At 45.3% G+C, this 20,364-nt stretch overlaps 1 protein-coding gene and 1 pseudogene across 3 annotated transcripts; both read right to left on the reverse strand.

The window, feature by feature from the left end:
• Nucleotides 1–11,749, reverse strand: IDNK (IDNK gluconokinase). Of its 3 annotated transcripts, none has more exons than XM_032840468.1 (5): nucleotides 11,646–11,749; nucleotides 7,711–7,741; nucleotides 7,237–7,323; nucleotides 2,666–2,709; nucleotides 1–687 (listed from the first exon to the last, which is right to left on the reverse strand). In XM_032840468.1, exons 1-5 carry the CDS (start codon nucleotides 11,693–11,695, stop codon nucleotides 342–344), a joined length of 558 nt encoding a protein of 185 aa, XP_032696359.1. In that variant the 5' UTR covers nucleotides 11,696–11,749; the 3' UTR covers nucleotides 1–341. The 3 variants fall into 3 exon arrangements, with proteins under 3 accessions (XP_032696359.1, XP_032696360.1, XP_032696361.1); XM_032840469.1 differs by having other exon boundaries at nucleotides 11,683–11,748; XM_032840470.1 differs by lacking the exon at nucleotides 7,711–7,741 and having other exon boundaries at nucleotides 11,646–11,727.
• Nucleotides 1,874–1,994, reverse strand: LOC116856886 (annotated as a pseudogene).
• Nucleotides 11,750–20,364: the final 8,615 nt, after the last annotated feature.

Genomic DNA, 20,364 nt, shown 5'->3' on the forward strand with positions numbered 1-20,364 from the left:
TATAGCCAAGTTTCATTTATTTGTTCAGATATAGGCATGATCAAGGATGTTCTAAATGAGGTTGTGATTTATAGCATTGATTATAGAATTCCCTCTGATCATCTGATTAGGTGACAGGAATTTGAATTTCTATTGAAGCTTTACTTTCAAAGTGCCCTCCTGTCTCCTCCCCATGTGCCAGAGCACAAATGCCTAAAAATATACCCAGGCAAGTAGAGTTCAGTACACTAGGGTTTGTTCACCCCAAGAATGTAGAATACTGGTAAAAACAGTAGAACATAATTTGGGATGGGATAGAAATGTCTGCCTGATTCTTCTGGACCCCCAATCTGAAGCAATTTTCATTTTAGAGTTTCCACGATTGTAGCAATTATCTCTGAAAGATTTTTGTCCACACTGATTTGGATGAAATTTTCTGGAGCCGATGGGGGTTCCAGAGTTTCGAACTGGGACTCCAATAACTCAGGGGGCATAAAGTGTCCTTTTCTCTTGAGTAAACGCCCAGAGATGACCTCAAACGACCCACTCAGATGGACCACAAGGAGCTTCACTTCAGCTGGGTGTTTGTCCTTCCCCGTCTCCTCACACTTCGGGGATACACCATTTTTTCCTCGTATTAAGATGTCTCTGTATGCTTTCTTCAGAGCTGAACAGGCTAGAACCACATGCTGTCCAGAGGCTACATCTCTGTTAAAAAAAAAAAAAGGGGGGGGTGGGGGAGTGGGACTAAAGAATGCGGACATTTGAAATAACTGGTGCTGATTCTAGGTTGAAGACCGGTCCTACTTCTCTACCAGTGGAAGGCATTACAAAATGGTGGTCAGGTATCAGGCAGTCCTGGCTTTAAGGTAAAGATCTTCCTTCCACTAGTGAACTGAGCCATCTTGGGCAAGGTATTTACCTCCCTGAGCATCAGTTCGTCATCTCTTAAATGGGGCCCCTTAGAGCGCCTGTCCATAGACTTATGAGGAAGAGTTGACCAACATGCCCAGTACACAGAAAGTTCTTGGTAGGTGTCAGCTCTGCTCCTGCAAATGTAGACGTGGCCACTGCATATGGACATGGGTGGCTGCTGGTAGGTGCCTATGCCCCACACACCTTGGCTCAGGTTTTCCACAGGTGTTCAGTGATTTGAAACTCACAACTAACTTCTCCCTCTTCCTACTCTACAATATGCTGGGAGTCTGGTGAATTTACCAGTGCAGAGCTGGAGAAAGCAGGCGAAAAGGGGAATATCAGACTCTCTGTGGCCAGGGGAACAAGATATAAGAAGCGTCCAGGGATATGCTAAGAAAAAACCTGAGCCAGAAATAGAGGCAGCGTGACCAGGCACCACAAAGGGAAACCAGTGTGCTCTGAGATGCCCAAGTAAGTAAGCCCCCTCTCCCACCCAGCTGCTGTGTGCCTCTGTCCATGGTCAGGAGAGGCAACCATCTTCTTGCTGGGAAGGGACTCAAGTAAAGAGGTGAAGGGTAAAACCCTGAACTGGGTACTTGGTAGAATGTTTGTTTTAGAACTGAGAATTCTGCAGGTGTCTGCCTTTGGTCTATGGACAATGTACACTTGAGATCCAGTGGATGGAGTGCATCAGCAGCAGCGAACTTACGTACCTTGGCTGTCTGGCTCTTCCCAGAGGCCATGGTTGAGAGCTCATTTATTCTGGGTCTGGATGTCTAATTGCTCCTCTCCGGAGGATCTTAACTTCTGCTTCCATCACAGGTCAGTATATTTGATCTAGTCTACTTATGTTAAGACCCAGTTGGGTAGGAGTTCTCAAACCTTTGAAACCCTAAACTCAAAGCCTATGCAAAGACAAAGTTGCCAGCTATGTCAGTGCAGTGTGAAAAAGTAAACTGAATTTTTAATTTTAAGTATATTCTATATGGTGCAAAGGTTTTAGATTTATAAAAATATGAAATGTCATCTTCATTTTAATTAGCAATAATCGCCTCGGATAAACCTCATTGGCTACGATACTGCCACTGTGCAAAGCTCATCTTCATTTTAGAAACAAGATTTATAAGCCATTCCCTGCCTTTTCTCTATCCTCCTCCACATCCCAACCAGGATTCCCAGGGCTCAGTTCCTCAGATGGGTGGAGGGGACCTCATTTGCTCAGAGGCATGATACAGAGCAGGACGGTTTTGGACTCCCAATTCTGATGACCAATTATCTGTTCACTTACAAATGACCCCAGGTCTTCCCTGGTTGCCACAGCTTGGAGTTGGTTAAGAGGTGGAGACAAAGATGTGATGAGAACAGTCAGTGGTGTCATCAGTTACCACCTTTCCAGCACTTAGATGTTTTCAATACCATTCTGAGTGCCTCCCATACCCTGTCTCACTAACTCTCACAATATTCTGTGAATAGGAACTACACCCCCATTTTCAAATGAAGAAACAGACTTATGGAAGCCAACTGGCTGACCAAGATTCCCAGATGATAATTGCGGAGCTGTCCAGGAGGTTCATTTCCAGAACCCAACTAAATTACACGTGGGTTCTGGCTGATTTAAATCATTGTTGGCTACTTGACAGAAGTGCATTCCATTTCTGTGATCCTTTACCATCAGCCAGTTGTGATTTCAAGAATGTATTTTTTGCCTCTACTTTCTGATGAATTTTCTTTACTCATTGCTTTATGTGAAGGCTTGATGCTCTCTTACCTTAGTAAAATGTCATGTAAGTTGCAGAGCCATGGTATCCTGTCCTGAAATTAAAGCAGACACAAAGTGACTTCCCCAGGTATTGTTTATTTGTACAGAAACACAGTTAATCATGTTCATCAGCATTACAGCCCAGAGAAATCTTAGCGGTTTTGAGAAGTAGGCCGTAACAAGGCTGTGGGGTCAAGTCTCTGGACAGTTAAGCACAGTAACATTAGGATGGGATTAGCGCCCTTTGGAGAAGAGACCAGGAGCTAATGTGTGCTCGCCCTCCTGTGCTGTAACCGCTCCTCTCCCTGACCTGCAAGGCAGGGAGCAGACCCTCACAAGCCCATGACCATGCTGGTGTCCTCATCTTGTACTTCCAGGCTGTAAAACTGTGAGAACTGAATGTCTCTTGCTTAAGCCCCCAGCCTGTGATATTTTGTTACAGTGGTCCAAGCTGACCAAAATTCATCTGAAACACCATCTGGGCCTGGGGCCTTTTTTGCGGGGAGGTCTCGGATTCCAGATTCAGTTTTTTTTAAAGAGTATTATGTTATGTTCAGGTTTTCTATTCTTGATCCAGGACGAGATCACACATACAGTTAGATCTCCAGACCCTCCTGATTTCTTAAGCCAGATGCAGCATCGGCAAGGTCATATTCCTCTTTGGGGGGAAATGCGGAGTGGTCTCTGCCATCAGTCACTGCCATCCAAGCTCATGTCCCCCACAGTAATTTATATTTTTCTAAGAAATTGTCCACTTTAAGTCTTTAAATTTACAAACATCACCAGTTCAGAGCCCTCTTCTCATTCCTACTCTTAATTGTGCTTTCTTTCCACTCTTGATCAGTCTTGTTAGATTTTTATTTATTTTTATTTTTTTGAAACAGCTTATATTCCATTAATTTCAGCATCCATTTCTATTTTTTCCCTACATATTCCTTTTTGTTTATTGTTTTTCCCTACTTGAACATATAGCTCATTACTTTCCATTCTTGTTTTTTTTTCTGGAAATGCTTCCAGAGGTCATAGATTTCCTTCTAAGTAATGTTTCAAAGGCATCCCATAAGTTTCGGTTGACAGCACTTTTGTTGTACGTTTCTAAATAGAGAGGAGGACACGGTCGAAGACTGGGAGTGTTAAAGATGGTATACGGGGGCTCTTGAGTAAATGTGTGAAGCAGATGCTTCTTAGCCCTGGTGAACAGTGTGGGAGTTGGCAGCGAGGAAGGTCGGGAGAAACTGCCTCGACTAGGTGGTCAAGAACTTGAGTCACCTGCTAAGAAAGACTGGGCTTTACTGTAAGGGTATTAAGACTTGGAGGCATGAGCTTCAATTTTGGGTTCACATTTGTGACAAAAGGGAGTGACTGAGATTCCTTCTTCACAAAAGCAGAAATGGGAACTAGGAGATATTAGAGCAAATTCGCTCAACTCTGTGAGTGGTTACTACAGATGATAGGATAAATTATGAAAGTCAAACACACAGAAAGAAACTTAGGGGAACGAGAAGAGGAAACAGCATAACCTAAATGAGCATCTCTGCCTGCTGGGTCTGACAGTCAAGGTCATCTCCTTCCGGATGGGTGTCCCCTGCCCCCAGCCCAGTGCTTGGAGGTAGTGGGCGCAACAAATGTTCTAGCAGGAGTTCAATCAGGACATCAAAAGGGCAGAGAAAGACTCCTGGGCCTCTGGTTTTAGTGATGTGATGGAAACATCTAGAGACATGAAGTGTCTTCTGGAAGGGGATGGTTAAAGGGATAAGGGAGTTGGAGCTCAGAGGAACAACGTAGGAGCCCAAGTAGGCCCAGCACTGCTGGGGGAGGCGGACGGAGCAGAAGGAAGGAGCGGGTGGGGAAGAGCAGTGGCCAGGGCCCACTGTTTACCTGGTGCAAAAAGAACTTGAGACCACAGAGGAAAGAACACATGTAAGGAGAATATAGACCCCAAAAAAGATAGGGAAAAAACTCCAAAATTCAAAATTTGTAGGTATTTTAAAAGATAAAGCCAAGAGTGATATATTCTGTAAAAACATTTTCCAGTACTTTCCAAATTTTCTATACAGGGCAAGTGGTATATTGATAATCAGGAAAATTTTTGACAAAAACCCCCTCATGTAGCAGACTTTGAAGTCTGTGTCAGTGTCACTGCCGGCTGCTGGGACAGCATGGACCTGGCGTGGGGGGCAGGGGGAACACTGGCAGCTTGCAGATCCTTTATGATCATTATCATCACACGAATAACATCCCCTCACAGCCTGAGTGGCATATCCACTAGAGGTTCCTGTCATGATGGACGTGTTCTCTGCACCTTCTGGTGGTAGCCATGGGCCCCGTGTAGCAACTGAACACTTGGGCCGTGTAACCCCAGAACTGGGGTTTACAGTTTAGTTTATGTTCATTTACATTTAAATAGCCTGAAGGAGCCCCTGGAATATTCAGCACAGGTTCTCTCTCTTCAAACTTCAGCCCTCTGAGCATGAAACCCTCCCCAAGCCTTTCCCAGAGGAGGCAGTACCCCTGCCTCAGACTTTCCACTGGGGCCTCCTCACAGGATCCTGGTGGGGGGCGGTGGCACAGAACTGGTTGCTAGAGGGGTCCCCAGTGCCAGCGCAGCTATGACCCACACCTTCACTCTTAGCTGAGTTCTCACGAATGTCCACCATCTGCTATTCTAGCTCTTTCTCTCCCTGGAAGGGAGAAAGTCTGAAGTCTGGCTAACCTGTACAGTTTCTCCTAAATATATTTAGTGACTCATTATGTTTCCTCCAGTAACTGATAACCTTTTCTTCCGTACAATAAATTCCTTTTCTGAACTCTACCTCTCCCCCATCCAGACTGCCCACTTAACAAGCCTCGCGTGTGAACAGGAGGATGTTTAAAGGTCATTTGAAAACTCCATCCATTTGGGTTGCTTTACCTCGTTCTTTAACTTTTATTTGCACACACCAAGGAGAAAACCCTGGCACGGTCACACTTATAAACTCAGTAGAAACCGTTTATGTGATGCATACATGTACGCATAGATACATTAGCGACAACGGTAAGTTATATTTACTGAATGCTTTGAGTACTTCACTGTGCATATTTTTTTAGTAGTATCTCATTTAATCCTCCCAAGCACCCAATGAAATGGGTCCTCTTACATCCCTGCTTCACAGGAGGAAAAGGAGGCAGAGAGAGACTGAGCCATTGGCCAAAGGGCACACAGGCTTAGTGGTAAGCCAGGTTATCTGCACTATGTCTTTATCTCTACCATAATGTCATTATTATGCTCCAGTTACTATTCTGTATCTCTTTTATGGTTCCCTCCTCCTGTCCCCTAAAGTCAAATGTCGCAAACTTAATTTTGATGGTTCAAAGTCTGAATCTTGGCCAGTTCAAGCCATCCTCCCTGAAACAGAGGTGTATGCTCGGCGTCCCTAGAACTAGACCTAGTGATGGTGGGGGACTCCAGTCCCTGGAGGCCGGATAAGGGGACAAGAGTGAGCTAGCTCAGTATAGCTGGGGCCGAGGTCACTGAAAGTGGTAACCACAGTATTGGTCTTCAGCCAGTTCCACTCTGTTCCTGCCCTTTGAACACCCCGGCCCTCACCTCTCCCCTGAGCTACGGCGAGTTACACCAGTGAGTCCAGTTTGCACCTGTGCTTTGGGAGGGACCCTAGGAAGTGGCCTCATGACGGTGCATAAGGAGTGAGGTGCTGTTCATTCCTTCACTTACGACTGAGTCACGGGTATCTTCTGATGTTGACTGTGCGGCCAGCCCTGGGGTATATCAGGGGTCATCAGAAAGGCCACAGTTCTTGCTTTTTCCGAAGTAGAATCGAGTTGCAGAAATAAATATCAATCAAATTCTCACACTATCAAATGCCAACTTGCAGCTGGGACCCGGGCTGTGTGGGCCGTGGTGCTGTGAGAATTTATTACAGGAGGTTTTACTTCAGTAGGCCCAGGGGGACTTCCCTAAGTGGCACGGGAGCTGAGCTGTGGATAGGAGCAGGGTGCACTTCAGAAGTGAGGGGACAGAAGTGCACTTCAGACAGTGAGACCAGCAGATGCAAAGGCCCTGTGGGGAGCAGCGGGGCAGCAGGAGTGACTGACAGGGGCCAGGGTGGCTCTGGTGGAGAGAGGGAGGGAGGGTACCCGAAGAGAGTGGAGTGGGGCATGTTGAGGCGTTGGGCTGTTTGGTCTTGACCCTGAGATGGATGGGACACTTCCAGAGGGCTAGATTTGAATTTGTAACGATCCTTCTGGCTTTGGGGTGGTGGTGAGGTGCTGGCGGCAGCTGAAAGGCGTGGGGAGGAGGAGGAAGGCAGAACTTCCAGAATTACCTCCTGCAGATTAAAAGCCGGCAGCGAAGCGTCCTGGCAGGCTCTGCCCAAACGGGGGCGGGGTGGGGTGACTCCTAGCTCTGTGCTCAGAGAGCATTTCAGGGCCAAAGCTGACCGGGCAGGACCGCAGTTGCCTGGCTTTGGAGGGCTGTGCACGAGTCCTCTGGGGCAGGAAGTCTCCTACACCATGTGCTGGGAGAGCCCCACCTGCGGCTCCCAGCTGGAGCGTCTGGGTTGGAAACAGTCAGCAAATGTTACCTGGTCATTCAGTGGGATCCCTTTTCCCATCTTCATTCGGTTTTCCTCTGGGTGATAGTCATCTGCATCATAGAATTTCCATCCCAGCTTTAAGAACAAAGTAAAAGGGTATAGATGACAACCACCATTACTGACACTACAGGGCAGGTGTGGAAATGGGCAGCCCGGGGACCACCCCTACTCAATTCCCCTCCCCCTGCGGTCCCCCTCCCTCCACTCCCCATCCCCGACATGGGAGCAGGGAGGCTGTCATGCCATATCCGTGTCCCTGCCCACTGGGCTGCTGCTCCTTTCATTCATCACTCTTGGTCATCACCAAGGTGTAAACCAAGATTGCTCCACTGGGTTTCACAAGCCACACCCGTGGTGAGTTTTACAAACCAGAAAGAAAGGGCCAGAAAGAAAGTGCACCGAAGGGAGAGAAGCAGAGACAGCGCGTGGGACTCGTCATTGGGAGGCATCAGAACAGGTTACCTCGGAGGCCAGCAGGGCGCCCACGGTTGATCTGTGGAGAGGACACAGAGGTTCAGGTGACGGCCCTTCCCAACCCCTGCATGCCCCCTACCATGCAGGGTGCCCTGGGAGACGGCAGCCACCCCGCCATGTTGAAACCCAGTAATTTCATGATACTGAAGCAGGGACAGTAATGCTGTCAGGCTGAGTCAAGAACATGTCCTCGTTCTCCAGGAATTTAAATAGTTACTGAATTACCACTAATTTTCTTTCCCAAAAAGCAATATATGAGATCTCACTAAACTCCTGAAGTTCTCTCTGAAGTTTTTTGGTCCCTGTTCTAGAGATCATTAGGTTTTGTGGGGAAAAAAGCTGACGAGAGATGAGATTTTACTGAGGGTACTGACGGAGGTCTGACAGGAGGGTTTAACCTCCCAGCACAAGGTTCAAGGAACTCATACAAGCATTACCACCTTGCCTGGGGCTTCTTAAAAACTAAAATGAAGTTTAGAATGAGAAGTCAGCCTAGGAGGGAAATGGTGTCTGTGTGATGTGTGTGGTGAGGACATGTTGGTCCCCCAGTGGGCAGCACTCAGTGCAAAGGGCTTGGGTCTCAGTACCTAACAGCTGGCTACATTCTCCGTGCGGCCACTACCTGGCCACCTGCTTCCATGCCAGTCACTTTTCCCTCTACACCTGTTTTCTTACCTCCAAAATGGGGGAACCGAGCTACACGTAGCCACTCACTACTCGTTTCACTCAGCCAGCACTTACTGAGCACCTGCTAGTCCCCAGGATATGAAAATAACGAAAACAAAAACAATGAAAACAAAACCCTGCTTACATTCTACCTGGATTCAAGGGTCCTGTCTCTTTTGTGAAGAAGGCCTTAAGGAGACCTTGTGTTAAAGACACACGTGTACTCCCAACTGAGACCCGCTCCCCGATGTGACCAAAGGATTGCAAAGGGCTGTAACTTCTCCCATGAGGTTCACCGTGCTGATGCTCGCACAGGGGGACACACTGCAGCCTACCAGTGACCAACTCCAGGGCCGGGGAAGCCAGAGCTGGGCATGACCGAAATGATACTGAAGCCCAAGTTAGATGAGTCAGGGATGAACACGTCAGCCACCACTCACAAGCTGAAAGAAGAGCTAACTAGACTGGGGTGTAGACGGGCAAAGAAGAGACAGAAGGAAAAGGAAAAGCCACTGTCCACTGCTCTATCCAAACCTCCTAAGCCAGACAACGCAGGACTTGACACGGACTCGGACAAGGACACCTGGCACAGTGCTCGGCTCGGAGGAGACTGGTTGGAGGAAGGATTACAAACCAGTCTGGGACCCAGGGATCTCTAAGCGGGTTAGTCTAAATCAGGATCAAGGAGATTGAAAAGGACTGTAGGACAGTGGTGGTAGGCTGAGGCACAGATTAAAAGCGAAAGATATGCAAAAGGCCGGAACCTAAGGGTGGCTTCACGAAGGCTATTAAAACATAAAGGAAACTAACACTGCCACCTATTCACATAGCTCCATTCATTTATTTGTTCATTCATCCATTAAGTCTGCAAATATTTCTTGAGTACCTACTACATGCCAGACATTGTTCTAGACAGAGAGGGCAGTAAACAAAAAGGAAAAAGATCCCTTGCATTTAGGTAGGAGAGGGGGAGGCAATAAACATAGTGAAAAAGTAAAATTCATACTTGACATTGTTTTAATAGTGGTTTAACTACAATCTTTCTGGTGTGAGATTGGTTCTATCGAGCCATTTTTTTCCCTCTCATATGTAATGGCGTATAATTTAAAATCCTGCAGGGCCCTAACAAGGGCTCACAGAAGTCACCAAAGAACTCAGTGTTCTATATCCGTTGATCTATATAATCATTCTCATTTTATTACTCAGTCCCTCAGCAATAGTTGACTCTGAACTTTAACCGTCAGAGGGCCCAGGGCTCAGTTCCTGGCCAGCTTCTTGATCTTCACTCACTCCCCTGGTTATCTCAACATCTTATGTCTTTAAATATATCTGTGCACCAAGAATTCCTACATTTATATCTAAAGTTCCTCTTCTGAAACTCTGGACTTGGATAGCCAATCAACCACTTGACAAACCCACTCATGTGACTGATAGGCAATTCACCACATCCCACATTGGACTGTGCTGTTTTTTCCCCCAAAACCTGCTCTGTCTACTGCTTCTCCATCAGTTAATAATAACTCCCTTCTTCTGGATACCCAATCCAAAAATCCCGAAGTCATCCTTCACACCTTTCTCCCTCACTCATACCCCACAGCCAGTCCATCGACACAACTTTCTGGTTCTACCTTCAGAATATCTCCAGCATACGACCACTTCTCCTCACCTTCATTGTTTCTCTGACCTCATCTCCCATCACTCAGCTACAATGGATTCCCTGGTAAGCCACTGTGAAACAAAGCCTCTGGGCCTTTGCACTTGCTATGTTCCCTTTGCCTACACTGCCCTTTCCCTAGCTGGCCACCAGGCTTAGTCCTTCACTTCTTGTGAGTCTTGCCCACATACCACTGCCTCAGAGGAGCCTTCCCTCACCATCCTGCCTGCTGTTCTTTGTTCTACTTACTCTCCTTTATTTGCCCCTGGAGCACCACCACTGCCTACCACACTGTGTACATATATTTATCCACTTCCCTGTCTGTTTCCCTCCCATACTAGGGTGTAAACTCATTGAGGGCAGGGATTTTATCTATCCTGTTCATTATATATCAGTGACACCGAGTCAGGATCAAGCTCTATAAATAGTTACTGAATGCATGAGTATCATAACCATATAAATCATATGGTTTCACACACTCCCCCATCTGCTCCAATGCAGAGAGGGGTACATGAATTACCCAAGCTCACACAACCAGGCAGCAGCAGCAGCACAATCAAGACCCCGGGCTCTCGACTTCCACTACATCACAGCACAGAAGCAGTCTTACATTCAACTTCTTCAAATCATACAACTAGGGATTTTCAGGCTTCATGTTTTATTTTAATTTTATTCAAAGGCTCCCCAAATCATTTTACTTTCTCAAGAGATGAGGCTAAAAATGCCACAGTAATCTTAAAAACCTAAACTTTCCTACCTGGAGCAAGAGTCTTTAATATGTACTTGACCACACAAGCTAGTCATGGAGCAGAAAATTCTAGAAGGGTACTACAGGTCTTTGAACTTAACGATATTCCACTTGATCAAGATTTGTCTTTTGCCTCCTGTGGCGGACGCTGCAGTGGCTCCCTTTTCGGGTAAAGGGCACGGTTGGATTTTGGTCTGATCAGGAAGCCAAAGTCTAGTTCCCAGCCCCCAAGATGGCCAGACTGGGCTGAGCAGAGAGGCTCTGGCGCACCCGGTGGTCCTCCTTGCAAACCCTTAGGGGGTTTTGGAACTCAATCTATTTACACTGACTTCCAGGTAAAGCTGATAAACGCTGATCACAGCACGGAGAAAACAGACCAGAAGGTGAAATAACGTTTCTGAAATCTCATCGCACAAGTCCAGTAGCTCGCAGGAGGGAGCTGCCCCTCTGCCCAGCCTCACAAAGGTGTGTGGGAGAGTGGGACGAGGTTCGCCCCTGTGCTTTGGGCCTCACACCCTCCCACCTCGTTCTGACAAGAGGCTCCCAGACACCGGCCCTGGGGACCAACGGAGCCACGACGGGCGGCGCCGCGGCAGGCGCTTCTTCACAGAGGGCTGCCTCTAGAGCCTCTCGGGGTAACGGGTCTCGGCGCCCCGGGGCGAGCAGGTTGTCGGGTGGGGAGAGAGAACAGGTGCCCCGAGCCTCCGTTTCCTGCAAAGGGAGGCTGGAGGTTCCCCAGAACCCTGCGTACCGCCGCGGGCCCGGAACGGTGACGCCTCCGGCCTCCGCCGCGCGCGCCGCCTCCTCCAGGGCGCCCCCCGCGACCCGCCGCGACCCCCGCCCTCCCAGACCTACTTCCCCGAGCCGCTCACGCCCATCACCAGCAGCGCACCGGGCGCCGCCATGGCCGGGAGTCAGGATCCTTCCCGCTTCCCGGGCCCGTCCGCCCCGCCTTCTCCGCCCCGCCTTCTCCGCCACTGAGGATCCAGCCGCCTGGAGCCCGACGCCACGCTCCCGCCACCCACCGCGTTGCTCCGCCTCAGCCCGCGCCCCGCCCCGCCCCACAGAGTTGCTCCGCCTCAGCCCGCGCCCCGCCCCGCGCACGCGCTCCCCGCCGTTCCCTGGCAGTGGCGGGGAAGTGGAGCCAGTCGGCGACAGGAGCTCGCAAGTCTCTACCGCGCCGCTCCACCTGCTGGTCTCCGCCTACTCTCCTCCTACCCCAGGCCCCAGCAGGGGAGCCTCGCCCTCGTCCTCCTCCACCGATGGAGGTAGCTTTTATTTTATTTTTTTAACTGTAGAAAGAATAAGCAGAAAATAAATTCACACTTTCCCACACCGTGCAGCATAAACATCTATCCTTTAAAAAAAATCATTTTATTTGGTTTTCGTCATAATAAGTGTAAACATCCGTTCTTAAAATGATGCCTCCTCCAGTATAGACAGGTGGGTATGAATACTTTGTGAAATTGGGATCATGCTGTAGACAGCCTATCGTAACCTGGCATTTTGTTACAAGAGTAGGAGGCGGACATCTTTTGGTGTCGTATATAGATTGGGCCATAGTGGCACAAGTCGTGGCTCTCTGGCTCTGCTATTTAATCTGGCTTCTGTCCTCTGGTAAATTACTTAAAGGGAAGGACTATCCCTTGGAAGGGCCCATTTGCTTTAGAACAGTGTGTTGATTATGTGTCATTTAAAATATTTGATTAAAAGCACCTTTAACGACATTCTGCACAACCTCCCTTGTTACCCAAGTTCATATTACTGTGTCCTGGAAAACAATGAGGCTGACATAAATCACTTACCTAATGAGTATTTCAATTAGCCCTGCACTAACTTTGTTTTATTCCTACTTAGCTGGAGTGGGTGTTCCTGGATACGCATTTACAGATGGAGAAGTTGAGGCTTGGAGAGGAGGTGACCTTCCTTAGGTTCAGTTATGGCTGATAAAACTATCTTGAACATCTACCGTCCGCAGGACTCGGAATATGAATATTACCCTCCAGATGCCGCCAGGTAGGTGGGGAACAGAGCGAGCAAATGCTGTAACTTGTGCTCTGCTTTTTGGCTTGGGCAAAAAAAGAAAAAAAGTTCACATTGCTTTCAAAGTTCAAGTCAGAACAAATAGTAGAAAATCTGCCCCCCCCCAAGATTTCCATCCCAAGATATGTTCTAGAACCTCAAATTTGCTTTCCTAGTCAGGGTGGTGGCAGGAAGCAGCCCACTCAAGTTGGGTTGTTTGAAAAGCGTTTAACAAAGGGACTGCTTACGGAGATGCTGCTAAGGTCAGTTAAAGCATCAAGGGGAAGTATCCTGTTTCCAGTAACTGATAGGAAAAATAGCCTTAGGAAGAGTGACATAGATAGCCCTTGTTGGCCCAAAGGAGGAAACCAAGAGATAAATGACCTCCCCTCCCTTCCTCTTGCCTTCTGATCTTCTGCTAGTGACCAAACCCCACTGTCCACACCTAAGTGGAAGACAGAATTAGGGAGTCTGTTGAGCTGGCTCATGTATACCCATCTCCCAGGCATAGAGCAGGGAAGAGAGAGGTGGAGAGTTATCTGATGGGGCAAAGGAAAGATACCCCAAGCACTTCTGCTCTCAAGTCCTTAAAATAATCCTCCTGTGCTTGCTTCCAGGGCAGAACTCAGAGATGCCCCTTAGAGCTGAATTTCACCTCATTGTTGTTGTTTTGGCTTCTGGAGAATGGTCCAGAGCTTCTCACGTGTTACTAATGGGCAACCCTGAGGCTGAACACTGATCAGGTATTAGGTCCTACTGTACTGCAGGAACTGCTTTATTAACTAAGGCACATGGTGCCCTGGGAACTGGAAGAGACCATTGGTGAATGGCTTCCTGCATGTGTTACCTAGGGACCCAAGCCCAGATCACCCTCATACTGAGGACAACTCATACTGTCTAGTAAACGGTGGCTGTGGAAAAGTTCCTATATGCAGCTACCCATGACACAGGAGAAAGATACGGTGGAGTAGGGAAAACTTACTCTTAATGCACACAGGCACTTCGCAGGGAAGCAAATCAGCTAATAGGATGAGGGGTTGGGCAGATATTCCCATAAAAGCTGCCTTACAAATCTGACCTATCTCATTAAGAAGAGGTGAAATATGTACCTCTTCTCTTCCAGAAGAGTCCGTGATACTGACTCAATTTTGGGAATTCAGATAGATGCATGGCAGAGGTGCTTGGGTGGCTCAGTTGGTTAAGTGTCTGCCTTCAGCTCAGGTCATGACCCCAGGGTCCTGGGGTAGAGCCCCTTGTTGGGCTCCCTGCTCAGTGGGGAGTCTGCTTCTCCCTTTCCCTCTGCCCCTTACCCTGCCATGTTCTCTCTCTTTCTCCCTCAAATAAATACATATAATATTTAAAACAAAAAACACATAGATACATCGGAGAGCTCCACAGACCAAATCATAGCTAATCCCCTAAGTAGCCTTTTACATGCTCTCCTGGAGATAATGGCTGTGTATTTGCTTCACATCTTCATAATTAAACAGGGTCACCTGACAGGCCCAAAACAAAGTTTACACAATGACAAAATGATTTCTGTTATCTCAGTAGATGCAGTAAAAAGCATCTGACAAAATTCAGCATCTCTTCATTATCAAAATACTCCCCAAACTAGGAATACAAAATTCTCAACCCAACAAAGAGCATTTATGGAGCCCCACAGCTAACATCCCACTTAGCTTTAGACTGAATGTCTCCCCTCTGATGAGGAATAAGCAAAGATGGGTGCTTTCCCCACTTCCGTTCAACGCTCTACCAGAGGTTGTAGTCAGTGTAGTTAGACAAGAAAAACAGAGGCATTCAGATTGGAAAGGAATGCATAAAACTATAATTCCAGATTACATTATTTTGTAACATGGAAAATTCTAAAGAATGCACAGTGAAACTATTAAAGTTAATAAATGGGTTCGGCAAGGACAAAGGCTGTAAGATCAACATACAAAAATCAATTGTATTTCTATATATTAGCAATAAACAATCTGAAAATGAGAGTAAAACTTATAATAACATTGAAAAGAGCAAAATAATTAGGGGAAATTTTAATAAAATAAGCATAGAACTTGTACTCTGAAAACTATAAAACATTATTTAAAAATGAAGGACCTAAATAAATAGACAGGCATCTCCTTTTCATGGTATGGAAGATGTAATATTTTTAAGATGGCAATACTCCCCAAATTGATTTACAAATTCAGTGCAATCTCCATCAAAATGGCTTCCTTACAGCTGGCTTCTTTACAGAAATTGACAAATCGATCCTAAAATTCTCATGGAAATTTAAATGATATAGAAACAAATTTTTTTTTTTTTAGAAACAATCTTAAAAAAGAACAAAGTTGGAGGACTCACAGTTTTCAATTACAATACATGCTATACCTGTATATTTATAAAGAACAATGTGGTACTGGCATAAGGATACACATCCAGACAAATGGGCTAGATCTGACGGTCTAGGAATAAATCCATACATTCACGGGAAACTGATTTTCAACAAGGTTGCCAGGAAAATGCAATGTGGAAAGAATCATCTTTTCAACAGATGATGGCATGACAACCAGATATGCGCATGAATAAGAATGAAGTTGAACCCCTACCTAAACTATAGACAAAATTTAATCAAAATGGATCAAAGACTTAAATGTTAGAGCTAAAACTCCAAAGCTGTTAGAAGGAAACATAAGTATAAATCTTTGTGAACTTGGAATAGGCAATGATTTCTTAGATCTGACACCAAAAACACAAGACATAAAAGGAAAAAAAAGTGACAAGTTAGGCTTCATCACAATTAAAAACTTTATGCTGGAAAAGGCACCATTAGGGAAGTGAAAAGACAACCCAGAGAACGATGGAAAATTTTTGCAGGTCACCTATCTGATAGGGACTTGTATTTAGAATATATAAAGGAAACTACAACTCAATAATAAGACAAGTAATCCAGTGAAAAAATGAACAGGGGCACCTGGGTGGCTCAGTCAGTTAAACGTCTGCTTTTGGCTCAAATCATGATCTCAGGGTCTTGGTATCAAGTCCTGTGTTGGGCTCCCCACTCAGCAGGCAGCCTGGGTTTTCTTCTCCCTCTGTGGCTCCCCCTGCTTTTGCTCTCTTGCTCGCTTTCTCTCAAATAAATAAATAAATAAATAATATTTTAAAAAGTGGACAAAACTCTTAACAGACCTTCCTGAAGAAGATATATGAATGGGAGATAAATACATGAAAATATGTTCAACATCATTAGCCATGAAGGAAATGCAAATTAAAATGACCGTAGATACCACTTCATGCCCACTAGGATAACTAGACTCAACAAGACTGACGCCCTGCCCACCTCTGCTTGAATCTCAGCATGGCTCTGGGTTTGTCACAACAGCGAGGGCCAGCAGACTTGGGTCATCTGGAAGCAGCTCTTCAGGCAAGAAAGCCCTGGCACACATGCCACTGGCCTCAGAAAGTGTGTCCAAAAGGAGGCACCTAAGAAAAGCCTGAGGGCACCGTCACACTGTATTTCCAGCACCCTCCTGGTTTCCCACAGCAACCTTCTCAAACTTTCTGGCCTCTTCTCAGATCTCAGGTTTCCCTCCACCCACAGCCTGCTTTGTAGTCTGCAGAAGACTGAATTCCATTGCCCATCTGCGGAGACAGAAGAAACCTCTGCTTCTTCCCATCCTTCCATTAAGATGTAGGTGCTGAAAGGTTTTGGTCTCAGGACACTTTCACTCTTAGAAATTAGGGAGGACTCCAAAGAACTTCTGTGTATAGGCATGATATCTATTGGTATTAACTGTATTAAAGATTACCATTGAGAAATGTAAAAATATTTATTAATTTGTTTAAAAATGAAAATAATAAACCCATTACACACTAATATAAATAAACTATTTTTTAAAAATTATCTATATTTTCTAAAACTATAATTACTAATGAGAAGAGTGGCCTTATTTTACATTTTTGCGAACATCTTTCATGTCTGGCTTAACAGACATGAATATTCAATAGGATACCTACTTCTGCGGTTGATCCATGTTGTTCTTGTTTGGCATAAATGAAGAAAATATGGCCTCTCATGGACATGCATTAGAAATGATGAGTGTGGGGCGCCTGGGTGGCTCAGTCAGTTAAGCGTCTGCCTTCGGCTCAGGTCGTGATCCCAGGGTCCTGGGATCAAGCCCTGCATTGGGCTCCCCGCTCAGCTGGAAGCCTGCTGCTCCCTCTTCCACTCTCCCTGCTTGTGTTCCCTCTCTCAGTGTCTCTCTCTGCCAAATAAATAAAATCTTAAAAAAAAAAAGAGAAAGAAAGAAATGGTGAGTGAGGGGGTCCTGGTTGGCTCGGTTGAATAACCAACTTTTGGTTTCGGTTCAGGTTGTGATCTTGGGGCCCTGGGATTGAGCCCCGTGTCGGGCTCATCCCAGAGTCTGCTTGGGGACTCTCTCCCTCTCCCTATGCCCCTCCCCCTGCTTTCTCTCTCTCTCTTAAATGGATAAATACATCTTAAAAAAAATAAAATAAAAAGATGGTGGGTGGGGTGGAAGTGGGGCTATTTTACAAGTCTTTTAAGAGAGTTGCCAATTGGGGCACCTGGGTGGCTCAATGGGTTAAGCCTTTGCCTTCGGCTCAGGTCATGATCTCGGGGGCCTGGGATCGAGCCCTGCATTGGGCTCCGCTCAGCAGGGAGCCTGCTTCCCCCCACCTCCCTCTCTGCCTGCCTCTCTGCCTACTTGTGATCTCTGTCTGTCAAATAAATAAAATAAAATCTTTTTTTAAAAAAGAGAGTTGCCCATACTCTTTGCTATATCGAAACTTGATATATAGTGGTTTCTTAAAGTCTAGTTGCAATGGGGAATCTGAAACCATACCAATGAACTTTTTGTACTCTGTTACATTAAAATCCCTTCACCTGCCTTATACTTTGAATGGATCTTTTACCCATGCCACGATTTTGTAACATTGTGCATTGATCATTTGGAAAATATTGATTCACTGATGAAAATGATCCAGATGTTAACACACTTCACTATACAACAAATTTAAACATCACCTTTGTAATATCACCACTGATCTCATTAGAAAGTTGTGTCTTTTGGGATGCCTGGGTGGCTCAGTGGGTTAAAGCCTCTGCCTTCGACTCAGGTCGTGATCCCAGAGTCCTGGGATGGAGCCCCGCATCAGGCTCTCTGCTCAGCAGGGAGCACTGCTTCTGTTCCTCTCTCTCTGCCTGCCTCTCTGCCTACTTGTGATCTCTGTCTGTCAAATAAATAAATAAAACCTTTAAGAAAAAAAAAAAAGAAAGTTGTGTCTGTTAATGTCTTTGTTTATTTAGAAAAGTCATTAAATCTTGGGAAGCTGTCAAGTTCCCAAGGGATCACAGGGTTTTGGGGACCTCCCTTTGAGAACTGCTTTAAGAGTTGATTATTAACTACTGATGAGGTGGTTAGCTTCTGTTCTAATTACCTTTTTTTTTTTTTTAAGATTTTATTTATTTATTTGACAGGCAGAGATCACAAGTGGTGCGGTGGGGAGGGGGGGAGCAGGCTCCCTGCTGAGCAGAGAGCCTAACTCTGGACTCCATCCCAGGACCCTGGGATCATAACGATTTACCAACTGAGCCACACAGGCATCCCTGTAAAATTGATTTCTATCAGGCTCCAGAGTTGATTAGGCCCAGAGAAGTGATTTTGATGCAAACACAATCCGCAACAAATGTGAAGGTATTTTGTTAGCTATAAATCTGTTATAAAGTGTTAGTTTCTTTTTTTAAATTGAGATGTAATTGACATAGAACATTGTGTAAGTTTAAGGTATACATTTCCATATTACAATATGATCATCACCATAGCCTTAGCTGACACCTCTATCATGTCACATAATTGCTGTCTCTTCTGTGTGGTGGGAACAATTAAGATCTTATCTCTTAGCGACTTCGAAGTTTGTAATACGGTATTGTCTGTAATCATTGCACTGGGCATGAGATCCCCAGGAATTATTTATCTGCTAGTTGCAAGTATGTACACTTACACATCTCCCTCGCTGGTTAGTTTCTTTTACTATAAGACTAATGTATCGGTCCCAGAGCTAATTTATGCATTCGTGATTGATGATTTAGCTCATCCTATTCTGGTTCCAAACACCTGACAAAACAAATTATTAATCAGAAGCTTCTTGGTGGGCATGGATTCGGAGTGAAAAACGTATTGATTGAGCTCAGCAGATACTTATCACAAGCCGTGAAGAGTCTAATGAGCCCTAGTTCATTACTCTGTATTGTGCGCTCTTTCCTGTGCCAGGAATGACAGACTGTATTTGTAGCTCTTCCTCAGAGGTACACACCCATTCGTGTCCTTCCTCCGACTTCTATTGGCTGTGTCTTTTCCTTACTGTGTTGGAAAAGCCTCTAATGTTTGTAACATAGTTTCCAATTTGTCTTTTCTTTTATTACTTTATTCATAGTATTTTCTTTTTGGCCTGGTGAAGTCCAAGATTTTTATCTAATGTATATGCTGAAATTTTTTTTTTAAGATTTTATTTATTTATTTGACAGACAGAGACCACAAGTAGGCAGAGAAGCAGGCAGAGAGAGAGAGAGGAGGAAGCAGGCTCCCTGCCAAGCAGAGAGCCCCACGCAGGGCTCGATCCCAGCACCCTGGGATCACGACCCGAGCCAAAGGCAGAGGCTTTAACCCACTGAGCCAGCCAGGCGCCCCTGAAATTCTTTTTTTGAATGAAACTAGAAATCATGGCACTTTTATATAATACGCTGCGGTATTTTGATATTTACTTCTGTCCTATCAACTAGGAATCACTTTACCAGCAGAAAAATGTTTGATGCCTATCAGAAAAGTTATGTAATTAAGAGATTAATAAATATTTTGTTATTAGTTGATAATTTTAATCATTTACTAGTGATGCTTATTTATAGACAAGATTAGCATGTGTCCAAAGTGAAAGAAAATGTATGAAAGAAAAATACAGCCTTGAGAAAATTCTATTCATAAATTTACTTTAATTCTGTGGATTGATAAAATATGAATTGTCATTGTATGATTTTAGTTGGTCCATCTCATGGGAAAATGAGTGTTTCTTGGGAACATACAGTATAAACCTCTATGTCATAATTCTGAATTTTTACTCTGTGGGGCCTCTAATGGATATTCAGGAGACATGTGGACCCAAAATTTTCAGTTAATTAAAAAGTATATTGGTCACAAGTTTTAAAATAATAAAGATAAAGCTGAATCTTTAAAAATGAATGATAATTGGAGCACCTGGATGGCTCATTCGGTTAAGTGTCTGACTCTTGATTTCAGCTCAGGTCTTGATCTTGGAGTCCTAAGTTCAGGCCCCTCCCTGGAGCCCAGAGTAGAGCCCAGTGTGGAGCCTCCTTAAAAAAATTAATGATAATGTTTTCATACTGATGGGAAGGATTACATTGATATCTGTCCCGAGGTATCTATATATACCTTGATGAAAAGCTGAAGTACTACGTTAAGTTCAACACCTTTATTGGTTTATTTCCTTAGACTTGACCTCTATGGATTTAGTGATTCGTGGTGATGAG

This window comes from Lontra canadensis, unplaced genomic scaffold (assembly GCF_010015895.1).
Source record: "Lontra canadensis isolate GAN:19392208 unplaced genomic scaffold, GSC_riverotter_1.0 scaffold113, whole genome shotgun sequence".
Taxonomy (NCBI): domain Eukaryota; kingdom Metazoa; phylum Chordata; class Mammalia; order Carnivora; family Mustelidae; genus Lontra; species Lontra canadensis.

Bases quoted from the DNA above. Each gene is read 5' to 3' on its own strand.
- IDNK (XM_032840468.1), bottom strand. From the start codon at position 11,695: ATGGCGGCGCCCGGTGCGCTGCTGGTGATGGGCGTGAGCGGCTCGGGG. The intron at 7,742-11,645 runs GTAGGTCTGGGA...TCCTCTCCACAG, and splicing joins GGCGTGAGCGGCTCGGGGAA to ATCAACCGTGGGCGCCCTGC. The intron at 2,710-7,236 runs GTAACATTTGCT...CTTTAATTTCAG, and splicing joins GGATCCCACTGAATGACCAG to GACAGGATACCATGGCTCTG.